This window comes from Eschscholzia californica, unplaced genomic scaffold, assembly GCF_041429995.1.
Source record: "Eschscholzia californica isolate CP2 unplaced genomic scaffold, dmEscCali1.0.p SCAF_5, whole genome shotgun sequence".
NCBI lineage: Eukaryota > Viridiplantae > Streptophyta > Magnoliopsida > Ranunculales > Papaveraceae > Eschscholzia > Eschscholzia californica.
The window spans coordinates 43,931,634-43,949,938 of NW_028238472.1; the positions used below are offsets into that span (position 1 = coordinate 43,931,634).

The 18,305-nt window shown below is 34.8% G+C and overlaps 2 protein-coding genes across 5 annotated transcripts; both read right to left on the minus strand.

Moving 5' to 3' along the window:
• Window positions 1-778: 778 nt before the first annotated feature.
• On the minus strand, window positions 779-5,195 carry LOC147539506 (serine/threonine-protein kinase-like protein CR4). 2 transcript variants are annotated; one of them, XM_086639224.1, is made up of 2 exons: window positions 893-5,195; window positions 779-823 (listed from the first exon to the last, which is right to left on the minus strand). In XM_086639224.1, exon 1 carries the CDS (start codon window positions 3,801-3,803, stop codon window positions 1,089-1,091), a length of 2,715 nt encoding a protein of 904 aa, XP_086495350.1. In that variant the 5' UTR covers window positions 3,804-5,195; the 3' UTR covers window positions 779-823; window positions 893-1,088. The 2 variants fall into 2 exon arrangements, with proteins under 2 accessions (XP_086495350.1, XP_086495351.1); XM_086639225.1 differs by having other exon boundaries at window positions 779-846.
• A 3,321-nt stretch (window positions 5,196-8,516) lies between these two features.
• LOC147539507 (uncharacterized) lies at window positions 8,517-17,910 on the minus strand. 3 transcript variants are annotated; one of them, XR_015226022.1, is made up of 7 exons: window positions 17,134-17,910; window positions 16,033-16,297; window positions 12,804-13,877; window positions 12,003-12,040; window positions 11,787-11,913; window positions 10,780-10,891; window positions 8,517-9,063 (listed from the first exon to the last, which is right to left on the minus strand). XR_015226022.1 is itself a non-coding variant. In XM_086643539.1 (6 exons), the coding sequence occupies exons 2-6, from the start codon at window positions 16,183-16,185 to the stop codon at window positions 10,889-10,891; spliced, it is 1,395 nt and encodes a 464-aa protein (XP_086499665.1). In that variant the 5' UTR covers window positions 16,186-16,297; window positions 17,134-17,910; the 3' UTR covers window positions 10,416-10,888. The 3 variants fall into 3 exon arrangements, 1 of the variants encoding a protein (XP_086499665.1); XR_015226023.1 differs by lacking the exon at window positions 8,517-9,063 and adding an exon at window positions 9,098-9,319; XM_086643539.1 differs by lacking the exon at window positions 8,517-9,063 and having other exon boundaries at window positions 10,416-10,891.
• Window positions 17,911-18,305: the final 395 nt, after the last annotated feature.

Here is an 18,305-nt window from a genome sequence, read left to right on the forward strand (position 1 = left end):
AAATAAGGTTTACTGGTGTAATTTTTTATGAGGAAGATGGGTCTGGTTTATTAGGTGATTTATGAGAGAATACTGTAATAATGTTATGTTGATTTTGCTAGGTGATCTTGGGGAGAAGGTTTTCAACAGAAACAAAATAAGTGATGATTTTGTTCTAGTTTCTCAATAATAAGAGAATCATAAACACATAATTTATTTTGAGAATATTTTTTGTTTTAATCTTTTTTTAGAGAGAGATGAAACATATAATTTATTTAAGTTTAGATTAAAGAAAAACAAAGAATGTGAAGATGGAAAGTTAGAAATGGAGAGTGATAAGGGACTAAAGGGAAAATAAAGAAGGAAAAAAGGCATAATTTTTAGTAAATGCATCAAAAAACATGGAACGATGTCATCTCAGCCTTTATGCAAACTTGGGGTCACATGGAAAGCTGGTCACGCATTAAGGGGCCAAACACGAAATATTCTTAAGAAAACACAATTCCTTCATGAAACTACCGATCCTTCAAGAAAACACAGATTAAACAATTTCTAATTAAAAAGGTTTGAGAATCATAGGAAGATAATGAAAAGGAAAGAGGGAAAAGAAGTAGGAGATGTTGGGTGGTCGTGGGCCTCTCTCACCCCAAAAGCTAGCTCAAGAGGTAAGGCTTCTCCCACACTTATTAACGCAACCCCTCCCCCTTCCACAACTAAAGCACTAGGCCCGTGGAAGAAGATGGAGGTTAATGAGGAAGAAGATTGACGAGGAAGAAAGTTGACGAACATACAGATGTAAGCTTCAAATTTAAGTTTGAAGTTGTCAAGGATAGAGATGGATAGACTAGAATATTTATGTTTGAAGTACTCTCAGAAAAAGATACAGAAAAACTTGAAACTGCAAAAGAATTACCTATTAATACATGTAAAAAAACCCTCAACTGAGATGCAAAATTTCTTAGATGAGAACCCCAAATACAATATCAAACTAAAATTAACAAAAGTTACATAACATGAGAAACAACCATAGCTATGAAGCTCATGTTGAAGAACAATCGAATACCGAAGGTTCGAAAATTTGTTTAAACCTCCTCTAGCCTTTTGAGACTTCAAAAATTATGCTGCAAGAATAAATCTTGACGAGGAGAAGCTGGTCTAATCTCTTCCTCCGGAGACCTCAAGCCATCATCATTTCCTCCTTTGACATTTCCTGTGTTTTTCGATTCCAAATTCTTCCCATCCACATCAGATTCTGAAACCGAAGATTTCCTTCTTTGAGAAGAAGCTACACTCGGAAATGTGATCCACGAAGGAGCTCTACCCTCAAACCTCTGATCTTCACTTCCCACGATATCCGTCTCCGACCCTGACCTATTAGAAGATCTCTGTGAGGTTTTCTTGTTCATCCTACTACTTCCAAGAATCACCTCAGTAGGTAATATCGGTTGTTCATTACATGGGCTTCCCATCAAAAGAGCAAGAGCTTGTTCTAAAGCTGTCGTTACTTTATCCATTGATGGTCTTTCTTTTCCTCTCATTCTAACACATTTACAAGCTACATTTGCAATCCTCGAAAGGGCTTCAAGATCTGCAGGAGGTTTCAAAACCGGATCAAGAATTGCCGATAAATCACCATTTGTAATCAACGGAACTGCCCATTCAACTATGTTTCCATCTTCTTCAAATTCCATCTCTATGGCTTTTCTACCACTTAAAATTTCCAACAATAGGACACCGAAACTGTAAACATCAGACTTTGTAGTAAGATAATGAAGTCTATAGTACTCAGGGTCGAGGTATCCTAACGTTCCAGCTGGTAATTCAGCTAGAGGTGAACTACTATCTACAGGACCCAATAACGATAGACCGAAGTCAGAAACACGGGCATTGTGTTCTTCGTCAATGAGTATGTTTGAAGATTTGATGTCTCGATGAATCACAGGTGGGCAGGCATACCCGTGCAGGTATTCAATTCCCCTAGCTGCTTGAACAGAAATTGTAACTCGTTTGATCCAATCCAATTGCTCTTTTAGTTTTTTATTCTGCCCATGTAAATGTTGATGTAACGATCCATGTGCCATGAACTCGTAAACGAGAAGCCTTTCTCTCCCTTCTTCACAATAACCCAATAGACTAAGCAAGTGGGCATGGTTTAATCTAGAGAGGAGATCGAGTTCTGTGTGAAATTCCTTTGAGTTCTTCTGCAGATCAGCAGACATTATCGCTCTTTTGACAGCAACTACAGTCCCATCTTTCAATACCCCTTTGAAAACAAAGGAAAAGCTTCCTTTCCCCACTTGTGATTCTTCTTTAAACCCACCAGTGGCTCTCTCGAGCTCTTCGTAGGTGAAAACATGTGCCCTTCTCATCTTATGGTCATCGAAATCAGGACGAACTTTACTTTTTAACGCCACAGAGCTGCCATTGTTCTTCAATGGTTTCGAGTCTTCTTCTGAACATCGACATTTTTGCAATTTGTATCTGACATAAAGACATGAAATTAAAGTTACTGCACTTATTAAGAATACGGCGAAGACAAGTTCTGCAACAAAGATCGGCATCTGTAAAGACCAGAATTTTCCATCTTTCTTCACTTCTTTTCCACCAATAGAGGAAGAAGAACAACTAGACGAACACTCACGAGAAACACAACCTGAACAATTGAACTCACATTTTCGATCGGATTTTAGCGTACATTGAACGGTTTGATACATTTCCCGAGGACATTCATTACTACAGGGCACACAAACTCGGGAATTTGGGTTTTTACATGTTTGTCCTCCATGGCTGTATTCATAGAAGCCTGGACTACAAGGAGTAGATACACAAAGTCCAGGTGATACCGCTATTGGGAGAGAAGATGGGAAACCATGACCCCAGCAAATTGGTCGAAGAGATTTCTCGAGAAGAACACCACAAGTAAAGTAATCTCCTGCAGCGATCTGATAGACCTTAACAGCATTAGGGGACGGAGTACTTTTCTCAGTTCGAAAGCCCCAACAAATCACACCATGATCAGATAGTTTGATTCCACAAGCATGGAATCTTCCTCCAACAACAGAAACCATGGGATCAATAGGAACAATATTCACATTTGTTTCATCTAAATAAGCACCTATTGGAGTTTCTCCTTCCATATTCAGACTTCTTCCCCAACAAAAAGCTCTTGAGTCTCCTTCTAAAACTCCACAAACATGATAACCACCCGCCGAAATCTTCTCGAACTTTTTACTGGTCGGAATCAAACCGATAACGTCACTCCCAGTTTGATCCCCCCAGCAAAATACAGTCATGTTCTCGGAAAACAACCCACAGTTAAAAACTGAACCAGCTGTGATTGACTTGAGTTTTCCATCAAACACATAATTAGCAGTCATATTATAACCCCAACAATCAACAAAAGAAGTGTTTCGATTATCAGGTTTTCTAAAAGCACATAAATGGTTATCCCCAGCACTGATTTCTGAGTAAATTGCTCCTTCAATCATAGGTTGAGGAACACCCATTTGAATGTAAATGCTATTTCCCCAACAATAAGGTTGATTTGATTCAAATAAAAGACCACAAACAAAACCATTTCCAGCAGTTAAACCAGAAAATGGAAATCTAGCAGGAGTTCCATAAATTACAGCTGAATCTGATCCAAAACAAGTTACAAGATGAGATCCATCTGATTTTAAACCACAAAAGGCAGGACCATTTTCTCCATAAGAAACAGCAATAGAAGACATTGAACCTAAACCTAAGACTTGCCACCATGAATCTAAGTAAAAAACCACCAAGAACACAACTTGGATTAAACCCCCAACTCCCCAGCTCCTCATTTTCAAGACCCAGATCTCAAAATCCTAAATTAAGTCCATCTAAGAGTGACCCACAAGACAAAAATCTAATTTACAACTTCAAAATTTTCAAGTAACTAAACACAATTTCATACAGATATAATGTCAAACCTGAAAGCTGCAATTTCTGTTGATTCTGGCCACAAAAATTGAACTTTTCTTGCATTTATCTTCAATACCCAGATGATAATTTCCATTTTTGAACCAAAAATCCTGCATTTTTTACCTTCTTCTCCACTACCCACCCACATTATAGAAATCGTTTAAAATGGGTATGTACAAAACCATTCAACTAAACCCTCCAAAATTACCCTTTTCTGTGATGTTTCTAAAAGTTCAACTTCATACTTCAAATGTTGAGAACCCTAAAAAAATTGCTTTAATATTGTTGTTTTCTTCAGTTTGGTTTGGTTCAGGGTTCACTGAGATAAACTGAAAGTAATAAGAGAGACAATGATGAAAAGAGGGATTTTGGGTGAAGATAGAATGAAGGGTTTGTGTGTGTGTGAATGGTGAATGAGTGAGAGGTAGTTAAATGGCATTAAATTGAAGTATCTGAAAAATGGAGGAGGACAAGTGGTTAGGTGGAGTCTATAGATGAGAAATAAATGAGTTTTTGATCTTTTTATCTATCTTACAGACCCCATGAATTTCTGTTCATGCTCTTAGTAATATATGACTACTAAAAGCTTTTAGCACCAAACCCTTTTCTTCTTCTTCCTTTCTCCTTTTTCCTTTTGTTTTTCCTTCTCACCTTTTCTTCTCTATCTTTTTCTTTTCTTCAGCTTTTCTTTCAAATGTTGCCTAAAATGAACATGTGACTAATGGAAACAAGTTACCATAATAAACTTGTCTTAAAAAGTATAATAGGATATCAATGAAGTTGGCAGATTTACTATTCTCTTTCATGTGGATTTGACAATGTCTTTTTGTACCGACCTTACCTTAGTTCTAATGGAATTGAATGTGGAAGGAAGGAATTTTGACTAGTAGGAATCACATTATAATATATATATATATGTTTCTTACCATCGTATTTTTTTCTCGCTCACCAAATTTAGCCTTATAGTCAAACTAATATAATAAAAAGAAAAAATTGTTAACGCTATGTGGCACTGCCGACAAATAAAATGTGTAGGTGTTTGGCAATTCTCTCTTCCAGTATGGTATATGGACAATAGTTTTTCAGCGGTAGATCTAATTTTGTAACCCTAACTCAGCGCTAGTAGAATATTGAGTGACTCCAATCTCTACAGTAGAAGGAAATATCATCATACTCTGCATTGCGAGTTAATGAGATGTAAATCTTAATTTTCTTTTAACTAGATAATTCTTGAACGATATTTTTCTGTAAGCCAATATAAAAAAAAATACATATATACTTTTCAGTTGGTTCTTGGATTATAAAACTATCACCATTTTCTTGTGAGTTCACTCTTTCTATAATATTCATTACTCTTTCATCACGTACTTATTTCAACTTGTTTCTCTTGCTTAAAAACATATTTGATTCATGATTGCTTTAACAGAACAAAATTTAAGTTTTCTCCAACAAAAGACTATTCTTGTGATAAGTGTATAGCATCATAAACGTGTGGTATAGGTCTATTAAAAATTGGATTGTTGGATGAAGTTAAATTACATTCAAGTAATAACTTAATACTAACTTCAAGTTAACCTTTTCCCAACATAACATATTGTATTTCCTTAATGTGATATAAAACAGAATGAGTTCTATATCGAATTTTAATTGAGCCCAATATACTAATGCTATCTTAAATTTACATCCATCTCGCTTGTTTGGCGATCTAAACAGACACGAAGCTTTCCTTTCTAACCATGCCTTGATTTTATAGTTAAGTGAACTACCAACAGTGGGAATGTGGGCAGGGGCGGACCCACGTAGAGTCCCGTGGGGGCACGTGCCCCCACGAGTCTTAAGGCTTCTCTACTTGTTGCTTAACTAATATGGTTAATATTCATTGCCTTACCAAAGCTAACATGGAACCTATGTTGCCCACGTGGTAGATGTCGAAGCTTACCACTAAAGAGGTCTGAGGTTCAAATCTTACCTCCACCTAAAATTTTGCTTTTCTTAAGTTTGCTTTTTTATTCTCAGTTTCGACCCCTAATTTCTGAGATCTTTCCCTTTAGCCCCTTCACATTTTTTATACATTCAAATTCTCCCCTTTTGTTTGTGTTCATCAAACTCTATTAGGACTCTTTCAACAAAAAAAACTCTATTAGGACTGTTTTGTGGCCTCCATATATTATCTTTATACCCTCATTATCATTTTTTTCTACTTTTATTTATTTTTTGGAAAAGATTTTTCTCATGTAACTTATATTCTCCCACCTTCTTTGCGTTTTCTTATAAAGAAGATACGTTGTGATTATATTTTTGAAGATTAAAGTTCTCTAATATCTTCTACTTAAGTTTTTCTTTTAATAATTCAAGTGTCTATAAGACCAATAATGTATGTTGAGACGGGAGTCAAAACAACTCACGAATTAGTGACAACTAATTTGGTGGAGAATGTCAATATAACATATATAGAGATCATTAGTTTGAACATCTCTAGATTTTCTAACATGTCAGTTATAAGACAATACTTTGACTACTGTTAGTAAAAATTGCTAATGTAGCTTTGTACTCCGAGATTAATTGTGCTATTTGTTTACTTTTCCTTTCCACTATAACTAAAAAGTGCCCCCATAATACAAACATCCTGGGTCCGCCACTGAATGTGGGGTCAACAATTTTGTCCATCACTGACAAAAATTCACTTGGTTTTTCACATTTTTAGTAAAAGTAATATAATTTGATAGTGAATAAATAGAATAGAAAATTGTTATTTGAATTCAAATATTTCATATAATAAGCAAAAAGAATTTAATTTTTTTAATGCTGAAAAGTATCATATAATATGTGTATTTTTTTTTTGAAAGATATAATATATGCATTTGTTACTTACATTTGAAATAATATGTCTAATTCTTTTAAGGTCATTAGTTTCTTTTTTGTTTCAATAATAACCTTGCCATATTTTTTTACAGCGAGAGATTCCACTTTCTCTATTCCCCAACCATGAACCAGATTGAAGATTCTTCATCCCTCATGGATAATCTAGAATCAGCAGACTCATTTGATGAAACGAATAACAACACTACTTCATTAGAGAAAGAAGACAAATAAACCATGATCTTGTTGATAAGAAACGAAATAATTCGTGTTTTTTTTTGCCCAAAATCATATCTCGCTTTGAATTGGGATTTTGGTTCATTGTTATGTCATCAGTGAACCATTTTGAAATCAAAATAAGATCTAATTCTGAAATAAGATTTTGTTTGCTGGAAATATTGGTGTTGATTTTCTTTGCTCGTATCGATCTTGTTTGAAGATGTTGATCTTGTATACTCGAGATTGAATTATTGTGTTCATTTTGCGGGTGTGGATCATGTTATTAGAGAGGGATTAAAGTCTTAATTGAGATTACGAGATTTCAAATTGAGTTTTAATAATTTTCAAACCGAGTTTGCAAAAAGGAAATGGATAAAAAAACAATTTTTTACTTAGGAGATATGGAAGTTGGATCTTGTCAAAAGGATCAAGAATTTTGTTTTATAAATGTAAATGTGTGTACATACGTTCTTTTTTTTTGAGAATTCGCCTACGATCTACGTTAGTCGTTACAAGGCATTGATGCATCATGAGGATGTAATAAGCACGATAACCGCCTAATTTTAAACCACGAATGAAAGAGACCTAAAGCTCGAAAACAAAGAGACCTAAAAAACCCGACAAAGTATTACATTACTCACTTTATTTATAGTCTAAATCACATGGGATAATTACATGAGATAAATCTTGATGACAAACTGCTTCCAAGAAGACTCGATCCCACGACCGCATAAGTGTAAGAGGGGTGTCCAACCACTGCACCAAAAACTGGTGTACGTATATATGTTGTTGAATCCACATATAAAGAAATATATATATATATTGAGATTCAAAAATAAAATAAAGATAAAAGAATAGTTACAAAAAGATACGTAGTTTTTATAAGTACTTCAACATGAATAATAATAATAATAACGAAATGTTTGTTATTTTTGTACTCATTTGGTGTATTATTGTCACTCAAATATAGGACTCAAGGGAGCAAAATTATCTACCTAAATGAAATTTTTTTTACAACCACAACAATTTACAAAATAAAAGTTATCGTCATAAATACACTCTACGTTATAGAGTATTATGGATGCGTATCAAATCAAGGTCGGGGCTAGGATTTTACACAGAATCGGACACACTATAAATTAAAACTATAAAAAAGAAAAATCGACTCAGGATTTTAGTTAAGGCATAGGTGCTTTTAGAAGAACAACAATGATTTTTTCACCTTTTTTTTGTAAGTGAAAAACAACCTCTAAATAAACATAAAGGAGTAAACAACATTAGACATTTAGTGGGGTGAGTGTAACTCTAAAATTTCTCAAAAGAAAAAGTATTATGATTTAACTCTTGGCCTCAACTACACTAGAAACCTCCTTAACAAAAAAAAAAACTACACTAGAAACCACAAAAATACTACTCTTGTTGGGATAAATTATTAAATACTAGAAACCATATGCTCCCTTCATCAAAAAAAAAAAAAAAAAAAAGAAACCATATGCTCAAATAGTCATTGCTCATCTCAACAAAAAAAAAAAGTCATTGCTCATGGTATAGATATACAACTTTCATCAAAAAAAAAATGGTATAGATATACAAAATTGTTAACCAAAACCATATGACCACATATTTGCTAAGTGATGTTGTGTTTCTTACATATTTGTTTAAGTTTTATAGTTTACTTGAAAAGCCAGATGTGAAAATTATTTCTAATCACATAAACAATCACTGCAATAGATGATTACCAAAATCAGAATGACAGCAACCACACCATTAAAAGTAGAATCCACAATTACTTCTATAGCAAAAGCACAACCAAAGCAACAACAATGCAGACCTTCATCGACACCATTCCTTAAAATGAATGTAGACGCTTCCTTCATTTCATTCCTAGAACCGACAGGAATATGATGTATTATTCAGGATCATGATGCAAAATTCGTTACAGCAATAGTAGACGATGTCAGAGGCCAACATGCAAAAGAATGTGAATGTTTGGCAATCCGTTACGGCATCTTATGAGCAATCCAACTTCACATACAACATCTCCACATAGAAAGCGATAATCTGAACATCATTAGGCACATCGAAGATCAAAGTCAAGCAATTCAATGGCAGTCAAGAAAGCTCATCATCGATATTCTCAATCTCAAGCATAACTTCACAGATATTCAATTCTCTTACATTCCCAGAGAATGCAACACCAAAACAGACGCTCTTGCTAAATGGGGTCGGAAAAATCTACATATGAAGAGCTGGAACTCTACTCCACCTTTTATTCCAGGTCTTCTTAATTTTGTGTTTTTAGCTTTGTTTGTAATTCCTACATTGATCTGAAATGACATATACTATCTCCAAAAAGAAAAATAATTGAAGAATGACTCAAAGCCACGTGGCTGTTTTGACTTTTTTTTTGTGATAGAGGTTTTCTTTGCTAGTTCAACAAAAAAAAAATAGAGGTTTTCTTTGGTAGTGAATTAAAATATAAGTGCCTTATCATGATTTGGTAACAGAAAAGGGATTCCCAAACAGAGAACAGCTTACACTGTCACATGCTAAAGATCCCACTACTTCTACTAACACAAATTATAAGAGATTTGACATTAGGCTACTAGGTTGGCCTGACTTTTAATCTTTATAAAACCCCAAATACAACTGTAATAACAACTATAATTTTCTAACAAAAAAAAATCTTAAAAGACAGACATTGTTATCTCGACCTGTGTCAATTGTGGACATTTTTTTCATTCTTATTGTCTCAATGGGATTTGTCAGACACGTTTGAAAATGAAAAACAATCATTTAGACAAGTCAAACATCCAGAACCAATAATTTTTTATTTTTTTTTACAAATCTTACTTAACATTTCAGATCCTATTAAAGGAACTACAGAGTAAAACCAATGTGAAATCCTAATTGTATCTTCTTCTACATGATGTACAAAATATGGAAAATTAGACACGAGGCAGTACACACATATACTTGGTATGACCACTATTCTACCCGCACGGGTAATACTGTTGAATCCATAACAGGATAATACATTGAAGAAGATATGGGAAAGATCTTACATCTAAAAAGTGTCGAAAATGGATATCAAATATCGTAAATGGGTGGAAGTATGTGTTTGGAGTACTTTACTATTTTTAACTGAATTAATGAAAATTTTAAACAAGGACTACGAAGAAAATCGGGTGAAATGATGCTGGAGAGAGAGAGAGAGACAAGGAGAGATGAATAACCGATCGGTGAATATGAATGTATCATGGTATACATACACAAGAAACAATTGTAAGTAGTTAAATTTTCGACTGAGGTTAAATTCTTTTTTGATGTAACAGATTCAATTCATCTATTAACAAAAAAAAAAAACAGATTCAATTCATATTCAAACAAATAAATCATATAAGAAGAAGGTATAGTTGGTCATTTGATCTCATTAAAAGTATTCATGAATAGTAACTCTTAATTCCTTATTGGCAAAACAGTCTCTAATTTCGGTCTTCATCTAAGCTAAAGATGCTAACATAAAACTGAAGTATGGAGAAATAAGCATCCCACATGCTTTTCTTCTATGCAAGAATGAATATGTATCCCTCTAAACATGTTTATGTGACATCCTTGGTTGACATGAATTTCAGTTCCAAGAAAAGATAAATACGACGATCATAAAGTGGATGAACACGTCTCTACTGATACTGAAATACTGAATCAGGTAGGAAGAGCAGTATAATGAAGTTCAAAATTATGAATGTCAAAAAGAAAAACTGATCCAAAACTCACATATTATCTTTGCCTGCTTAGATATGGTGCAAAATCTTGTTCAGAATAGGAGAGAAACCATATAATGCAGTCCTTCGTTCCAATGCTTTCCCATATTCACTTGATCAATTCACTGGAGAACAAATGTCCATTAGTTTCAGAAGTATAACCAGGGGGCTGGGAGAGGGGTGCCATAGGTGTGACGGCACCGCCCCCCCTCAAACAACAAAAATTAATCGAAGAACTGAGGACCCCCTCAAACAACTAACTTAGGTATAAATGTTTGAAAGCCTAATCATTGTAGGAACTTGTTTGTAGATTAGTTGTTAAATTACCTTCTTTTACAAGCTAGAGGTCATGAGTTCAATACTCCTTCAGTTTTTTTGTGTTTCCAAATAGTCAATTACAAGTATATGCTTCAAGGCTAATGATTTACGGAATTTGAAATTCAATAATTATTGTTTTCAGTCTCCTTTCTAGATAATGACTCCTAAATGTGTTTATATTAAAGTTTCCCAAATAAAATTTCAAATGGGACCCTCTTTTCTCAGCCACACCACTAAGGATAACTAACTTTCCATCAACAACAGAGAATGGGTGTGAATTTTTATTTTCAGCCAAGTCACGGCTGCCAGACGCCCACGTAATACATTTTGTAAAAAAAATTAATATATGGAAATTGTGCCGAACTGTTGGTCTTGGCTAAAAAGAACTACCAATATCTCTTTTGAAATTGGGAAATGCTAAATGTACAAAAAATCTTTGACAAGATTCTTGACAAAATGCCATTTGAACGGTCTCGTTTGAAATATGGGGCTCGCTGTTGCGAACTTGTGCAACTCCATGTAAATTATGTGCACATCTTATACAATACGTGCAAACCTACATTAGGACCTGAAGCGCCAAAAAATTTAATGGATCTTTTTGTGGCTAATTTTTTAGAAAATATGCAATTAGACAAATGCTTTTCCCCTTGGAACCATAGATATGGAGAAAAATAAGTAGTATGGTTTCAGAGAAAGGTGAACCTTAGAGAGCAGCCGCGGGGATTTTCTAGGACAGGCTTTGCGCGATCTCTTCCTTTGAAGTTCTTCAAGACCTGAACCTTTTGAACTTTCTCTAGTCCTCTTCAACAAACTTTTTGTCTCTGAAGACCTAAAAAATGCCAGAAAGACATGTATTACTCTCCAATCACTATATCAAAAGTTTATTATGGAAAAATCTTTTTCAAGAATAAAGATTACTGTGAACTTTCTGTTTCATTTATCGATTTGCTTCCTCCCTGCGGCAAAAGAAATAATATATTTTATGAGTTTAGAATGGCCAACACAATAGAAAAACAAAAAAAAAAAAAAGAAAAGTGGTTTCTGTGTCCTGAAATAGACAACGTAACATGGTTACTCCTTTTGGTATTTTTGTTGACTACAATACTCATGATGGAGACTTGCAGTCACTTTAGTAGTTTAGTGGGTATAGTGTGAGATTTGTTTGTACATTGTGGGAATACTAGCACGTAATTGTGTTAGGACAATACGATTTATTAAAACATGTCGAGGCACACCTTGACGCGCCTCTTCAACTAAAATAGACGTAGACCTCTTCACTGTGAGGTGTTTGCCTGACAATGCCCGTCTAGGGGCAGTTCGATGCATATGCCTCATATAACCATTAGTCCATTACTAAGAAAAAAAATTGTACTTTTCGGATTAAACTGTAAAGCCTGCAAGCATTTGGATCTACTAAAACAAAAACTCGTTTCTTAATCTTTTAATTTAGATTTCAACAAACTTGTTCTTTTCTTTGTTAGCCATTTGTTTAGTTGCTACTTATGTGCCTACGGTGGATACTGTACCTATATGAGTATTGTAATAGAAACAGTGCTTAGTTGTGTACGCTTCATTAGCTAATAGCATGATAGACTATGTGTTATTACTTGCAAGCCCTTTAACAGTATAACTGTACCTACCTAGTATCTACAGTCTAGACATAACTTATTTTATCTGAATCAGCATGTTTAGAGGAAGAAAGAAAAGGCAGATTGTTACCCGTTCTTCTGCATGTAAAGGGTTGATGCATGTGTTTTGATCAAGATGGTAGTTTGCTGAACCTCGGATCTCAGGTCGTGAATCATTGACTGGATGGTCCAAAGCTGGTGCTTCGTGATCCTTATTTGGAGAGTTTAGTATGTCGTCGGAGTAACTTGCGGCCTCAGACAACTGCTTTCCCATAGAATCACTAGTTGAGGGCCTGGGATACATCTCAGCGGGTCTCTCAGGAATTGCATTAATAGGTAGAATCCAACCCTCAAAAATTCTATTTTGCCGAGAAACTGAAGTCTGGATAGGGATTGTTTCAGCCCCTCCACTCTTTGGTTGGTGTAGTGATGAATCAAACAATTTTGAGACGCCTGAATTCGGACTTGTAAGAAAATTACCAGGTGGCTTCGTTTGAGAAATGACAAGGTTCCCCGAAATGCGAGGTCCACTTTCACTGTTTCTGAGATGATCAAACCCCAAATGACGACTCTTTCTCACAATTGGACTTGAGGAAGACTCAATATAATTGAGACCATTTGTTGTTTCAACGTCAACCTCTGCATTCTCAAGAACTGAAGATCTCCCATTTTCAGCATTTTCCCCCAAATTTTTGATATCACGTTGAAGAACCCAAGGTTTGGTATTTTTCACTTGCGGGTAGAAACAAACTTCATTCTTCAACCTCTCAAGCAATTCAGATGGGCTTGAGCTCAAATCAACAGAGAGATTGATCCCATCTTCTGACCTAACATGGAACTCAAAAGAGGGAGGTCTCACTTCAGTAGAGTTCTGATTAGAGAAAACAAGGACTCTGTCTGAAGGAAACATACCAGAATTTGGGTTTCCCTGTTGAAGATTTGGCATAGTTTCTACCCCATCCCTGCTAGTGGAAAGTGGATTCTGATTATTCTCTCCGGACGCGACAGATTTTGGAGGCTTTTTCATTTGAAAGTTTAAAACACTTTCGTCATACGGGGAAGCAACTATTGGTGATTCAGAAGAGATCTCATGGGTTTCACAATCTGAGCACCCAGAATCTTCTGCAGGTACATTAATAGGAACATCATTTGCAGCCACGCAATTCTGGCAACCTAATATCTCGTTAGAACAGCATATGAGTAGAGTACCAAAACGATTCACCAAAAAACCATTTTATGCGGAACTGGTAAAAATCAGGATAACTTTTTACTATGGATGAATCAAATGTGATGAGCTTTCTTAAATGGGCAAACACAAAGACTATACATAACGAGTAACTCGGGTCTCCAAATGACTAGCCAATCCATTTCCATAAATACTTCCAGAATTCCTGATGTTGTAATCCTTCCCTCTGAAATATGATGAAGGCCGCAAAGGTCCACATCAACAGTTTGCGCTAGACTTGTTTCTATCTTTAGTTCGGACGATGATTGAAAAGGATCGAATCATAAATAAAGGAATATTTACAAAAGGGGAAAACTGGAAGCAGACTTGGAAATTTCCTAACGTTCTTTGAAATTCTAACAGTTCACAACAGCAATTTCGTAACAGATTACTGAGCAGAAACTACGTGCCATTATGGGTTTCTCCCATAGGAACAACTTCTCTACATAATATAGAATAGCCATATTCTATGATATGAGCTATAATATAACTAATAAACCATGTATCTATATTATCTAGGCATCCAGACCACATGTTTTAAGCTCCTCCAGCCCTCCCAGCTTTTCACCCTTGAAAACCATAGAGGTCGACAACAAGGAATGAAATTTCGGTTTCGGTGGAAATTTCGGTCGGTCCAAAAGTGGAAACGTTTCGTAGAAACGTTTCGGTCAGTGTGGAAATCTTATAAATTTACAAAAATGATAGAAATATGATGCAATTATGTATAACAAGATTATTAAACCATAATGAAGCACAAAAATGATGTTTAACATTATCTATTAGTTTGAGGGAGTATTAACAATTACATAGTTACTCCCGGGGGTAAATTGAATAACTTTTTGGCTATAACACCAAAAAGATTAACAATTTGATAATAGTTAATAGTTAACAAACTATGTTAGTTTAAGAAGGTATCGTCAATTACTCAATTACACAGTTATATCAGGGGTGTTACTAAGATAAAATCAATTTAGGCAGTTAAGTCATGGCGTAAAGCATTCAAATATATTTAAAAAGCATTAAAAACATAATATGAAAATCAAGAGAGATCTAAGAGAAATGAAGATGAAAAAGACGAAGGAAGGGATATGTTTCTAGTATTAGTTTCTCCGGGTTTTTTGCTAGATTTCTACTATGTCGATCAAAATTTCCATCATGTCGGTGGAAATTTCGATATTTCCAACCATTTCAGTGGAAGTTTCGATCATGTCGGTGGAAACTATGCAAGAAATAGTTGTAAGTGTTACTTCGTGCACCTAATCTGATTTTAGGAAACGTTTCGCGAAATTTCGGGAAGTTTCATTCCTTGGTCGACAACCACAAACAAGGTCCATTTTCGTAAAAGAAAATTAATTCGTAGTCTAGGAGTTATAAGTTACCTACTTAAGTTTGAAGCTCCAAGTCTCTACTAAAACATTACATAGACACTCCTTTAATATTTCTTTCCGTGTGGGATATTTAGATACTTGTAGCGATTACTCAAATACTCTAGTGAGATAATTACAGTCACTCCAGTATAACATGAGATTTCCAAGTTAAATCTTGAAAATATTGGCACATAATCTTGTTAGGACCATAAAAAATAGTATAAGTTAGCGAGATTTTTGTATAATGTAAATATGTAATAAATAACTTAATAACTATTTAACAAAAACAAACACCATAACAGTGTTCATGTCACATGAAACAAACACCATAACATCATGATGTTTACGTGCATTAAATGCTTATATGGAAGCTTACATGTCGAATAAATGGGTCCTTTAGGTTTGCTGCTTTCTGCGTGTTAGACTGAACCTTCATGGATGATGGGTTTCATCCATCAGCTGATTTTTTTTGGTAATATCCATAGACAGACTTACATTACATCATTTTCCTTCTCTACATCATATAGAAAATGGGCAAAATATTTTAGATAATTTATCGTCACTTATCAGCTTATTTCTTAAAATCACCAGTTTTTGGAGGACTTCTGACACTAAATAGGTTATTAGGTTTGTAACTCATCAATTAGCAGTACCGTAAATCGTGGTTCTTCTCATAAACTCTTCCGAAACATTTTTGAACTACAAAAAACTAAGAGCAAGCACATTACCTTATAATAAGAGTTCAACAATTTGGCCAATTGAGACTTTGATTTGTTTGCAACTACTCCATGTTTCTTGCACAAACTCTGCAGCTCTTTACGAGTAAGGTTGTCAAAGAACTCAATGTTTTCTTGATTATCCATCAGTAGTACCTCATACATTGAAATTTCATTATCTCCATGTGTACTGCTGTAAACCAAATCTGCTTGATTTGAAGGGTAACTACACTCAAGATTCTATAAGTTCGTGAACATGAAGGGTGAGCAATAGTTCCTGTCAGGTCAGGAAGACAAACACCCTGTGAGAAGCTACAAAACTTATCTACATGATAAGATCGAAGTTTCATATTCAAATTTTCAGGCATATTGAGCTAGATCCAAGGAAATAATGTTAATCGACTAAGCAAGTTTACGCTATGGATGAGGAAATTTATTAAACAACGTATCAATTTAAAACATCACAAAAACAACGACCTTTTTTTTGTGCTCCGAGCTGCAAGTTAATGAATTTATTGGAGGTCTATCTATCTTCAAGACGATTAAATTGTTACCAAAAATGTATCTAACTGAAAATACTCGCGTAATCCCATAGAGTATAATAATTCTAGGTATTCAAACTATTTCTACATTACTTTAAATTGTTACCAACCTAAAACAAATGCAATCCAAAAAGTATTATCAGCCATTACTTGTACTATCTGGGTATCAAGTGACTGGACAACCCAATGAAGAATGAACAACTTATGAGGCTAGCTACTTGAATGAAAACAATTTGAGTACAAAATGAATATTAATAATAGAGTTTACCTGAAAGTGAGCCTTATTTCATTGATTAAAAGGGTAAAAAGAGAAATATAATTCCTTTAATTTTAGCTCAATGGTCTCCTTAGAATTGATATAAGAACTTATTGGTTCAATTCAATCCCAATAATGGAAACCCTCAATCTCTAAACCCATCCATTCTATATCAAAATCAATGAGAAAAGAAGAATCATATCTGTCATTCTGTCTATGATGAAGCATAAGCCATAAAACTGACACAGATTCAGTAACAAATGCCATATATGTAAAAAAGTAAGAAGGGAAATGAGATCTTCAACGATTACTAACCTGAAAATTTTGAACAGCTTCCGATAACTTAACAGAAAGAAACAATCGGGGAAAGAGGTCAGTTAATAAGTAGCTGAAATTTTTCAGCTTCTTCCCTTATAAGGTGGATAGAGATTTGGGAAGTCATAAGTTATTGAGTTTCTCTTTCACTCTTCTTATTCTTCTATGACTTCAAAAATGTAGAGGGAGAAAGAGAATACGAATGGCCAGCACCTTGGGGAAAACTAAATAGTTTCGGGTGTGAAATTTTAAAGGGAATATGTAGAATTTTAGAAATTTTCCTGGGAAATAAATTTTAAGGGAAAATAAAAAAAAGCACTCCACCTCACCTCACTCTCTCTCCACCTCACCTCTCTCTCTCTCCACCTCACCTCTCTGTCTTCTCCGACAGGTCTCCGGCCGGCGACCATGAAAAAAAAAAAAAATTCACTCTCTCTCTCTCTAGAAACTCCGGAATAGTTAGGAACAAAGAAAATAGTTACCAGGAATTTGTTAATATTTTCTAAAACAGATCCGCATTCTGGCGAAGAGGACTTTTCCCTTCATCGGAAAATAGTTAGGAAGAGAGAAACGAGGAGAGAGGAATAGTTAGGAACAAAGAAATGTTAGCAGAGGAGGTCCGAGGTGGTGGTGATCAGAGAAGGTGAGAAAAAGATCTGACAAAATTTTTTTTACACTATAACTGCAAATTATCTACGACCTTTGGTGAAAAGAAATGGTAGTAAGTAGTTCGGAGAAAACAAAAGAAGAAAAAAAAAATTGTTTCTCCAAAGCCATGGCAAGAGAAAAAATGAGTTACATTGTATGACTCCTCTTACAAAGTTATCGCCCAGTTAAAATTCTTGGAATTTATAATTATCTTTTGTCTTTGGAAGTTCTTCTCCAATTCCATCTCAAATCAGTTGTGTTGCCCCCAACACAGCCAACCAAATGTTCAATGGGACGGCTTTACAAAAGGAATAATATGAAAGAGGTGTTGCAGCTTGTGCCAGCTGTCATCTTTTGAAACATTTGAGGAGACAGAAACAACAAAATGTTCAAGGAAAAAAAAACCTTTCTACTAATGTGGATATTGAAGACATTAAAGAAACTATATTTTCTTGGATTAGGAAGCTAGAGAAATACAAAGACGTAACTTTGCTCTAAGAGCGAACTGGGATGCTTGAATATCG

Excerpts from the sequence above, each read along its gene's own strand:
- LOC147539506 (XM_086639224.1), bottom strand. The coding sequence starts at position 3,803 with ATGAGGAGCTGGGGAGTTGGGGGTTTAATCCAAGTTGTGTTCTTGGTG.
- LOC147539507 (XM_086643539.1), bottom strand. The coding sequence starts at position 16,185 with ATGTATGAGGTACTACTGATGGATAATCAAGAAAACATTGAGTTCTTT. Across the intron at positions 13,878-16,032 it reads TGTTGAACTCTTATTATAAG|AATTGCGTGGCTGCAAATGA; the intron begins GTAATGTGCTTG and ends TTAGGTTGCCAG. Across the intron at positions 11,914-12,002 it reads AATGAAACAGAAAGTTCACA|GTCTTCAGAGACAAAAAGTT; the intron begins GTAATCTTTATT and ends GGCATTTTTTAG.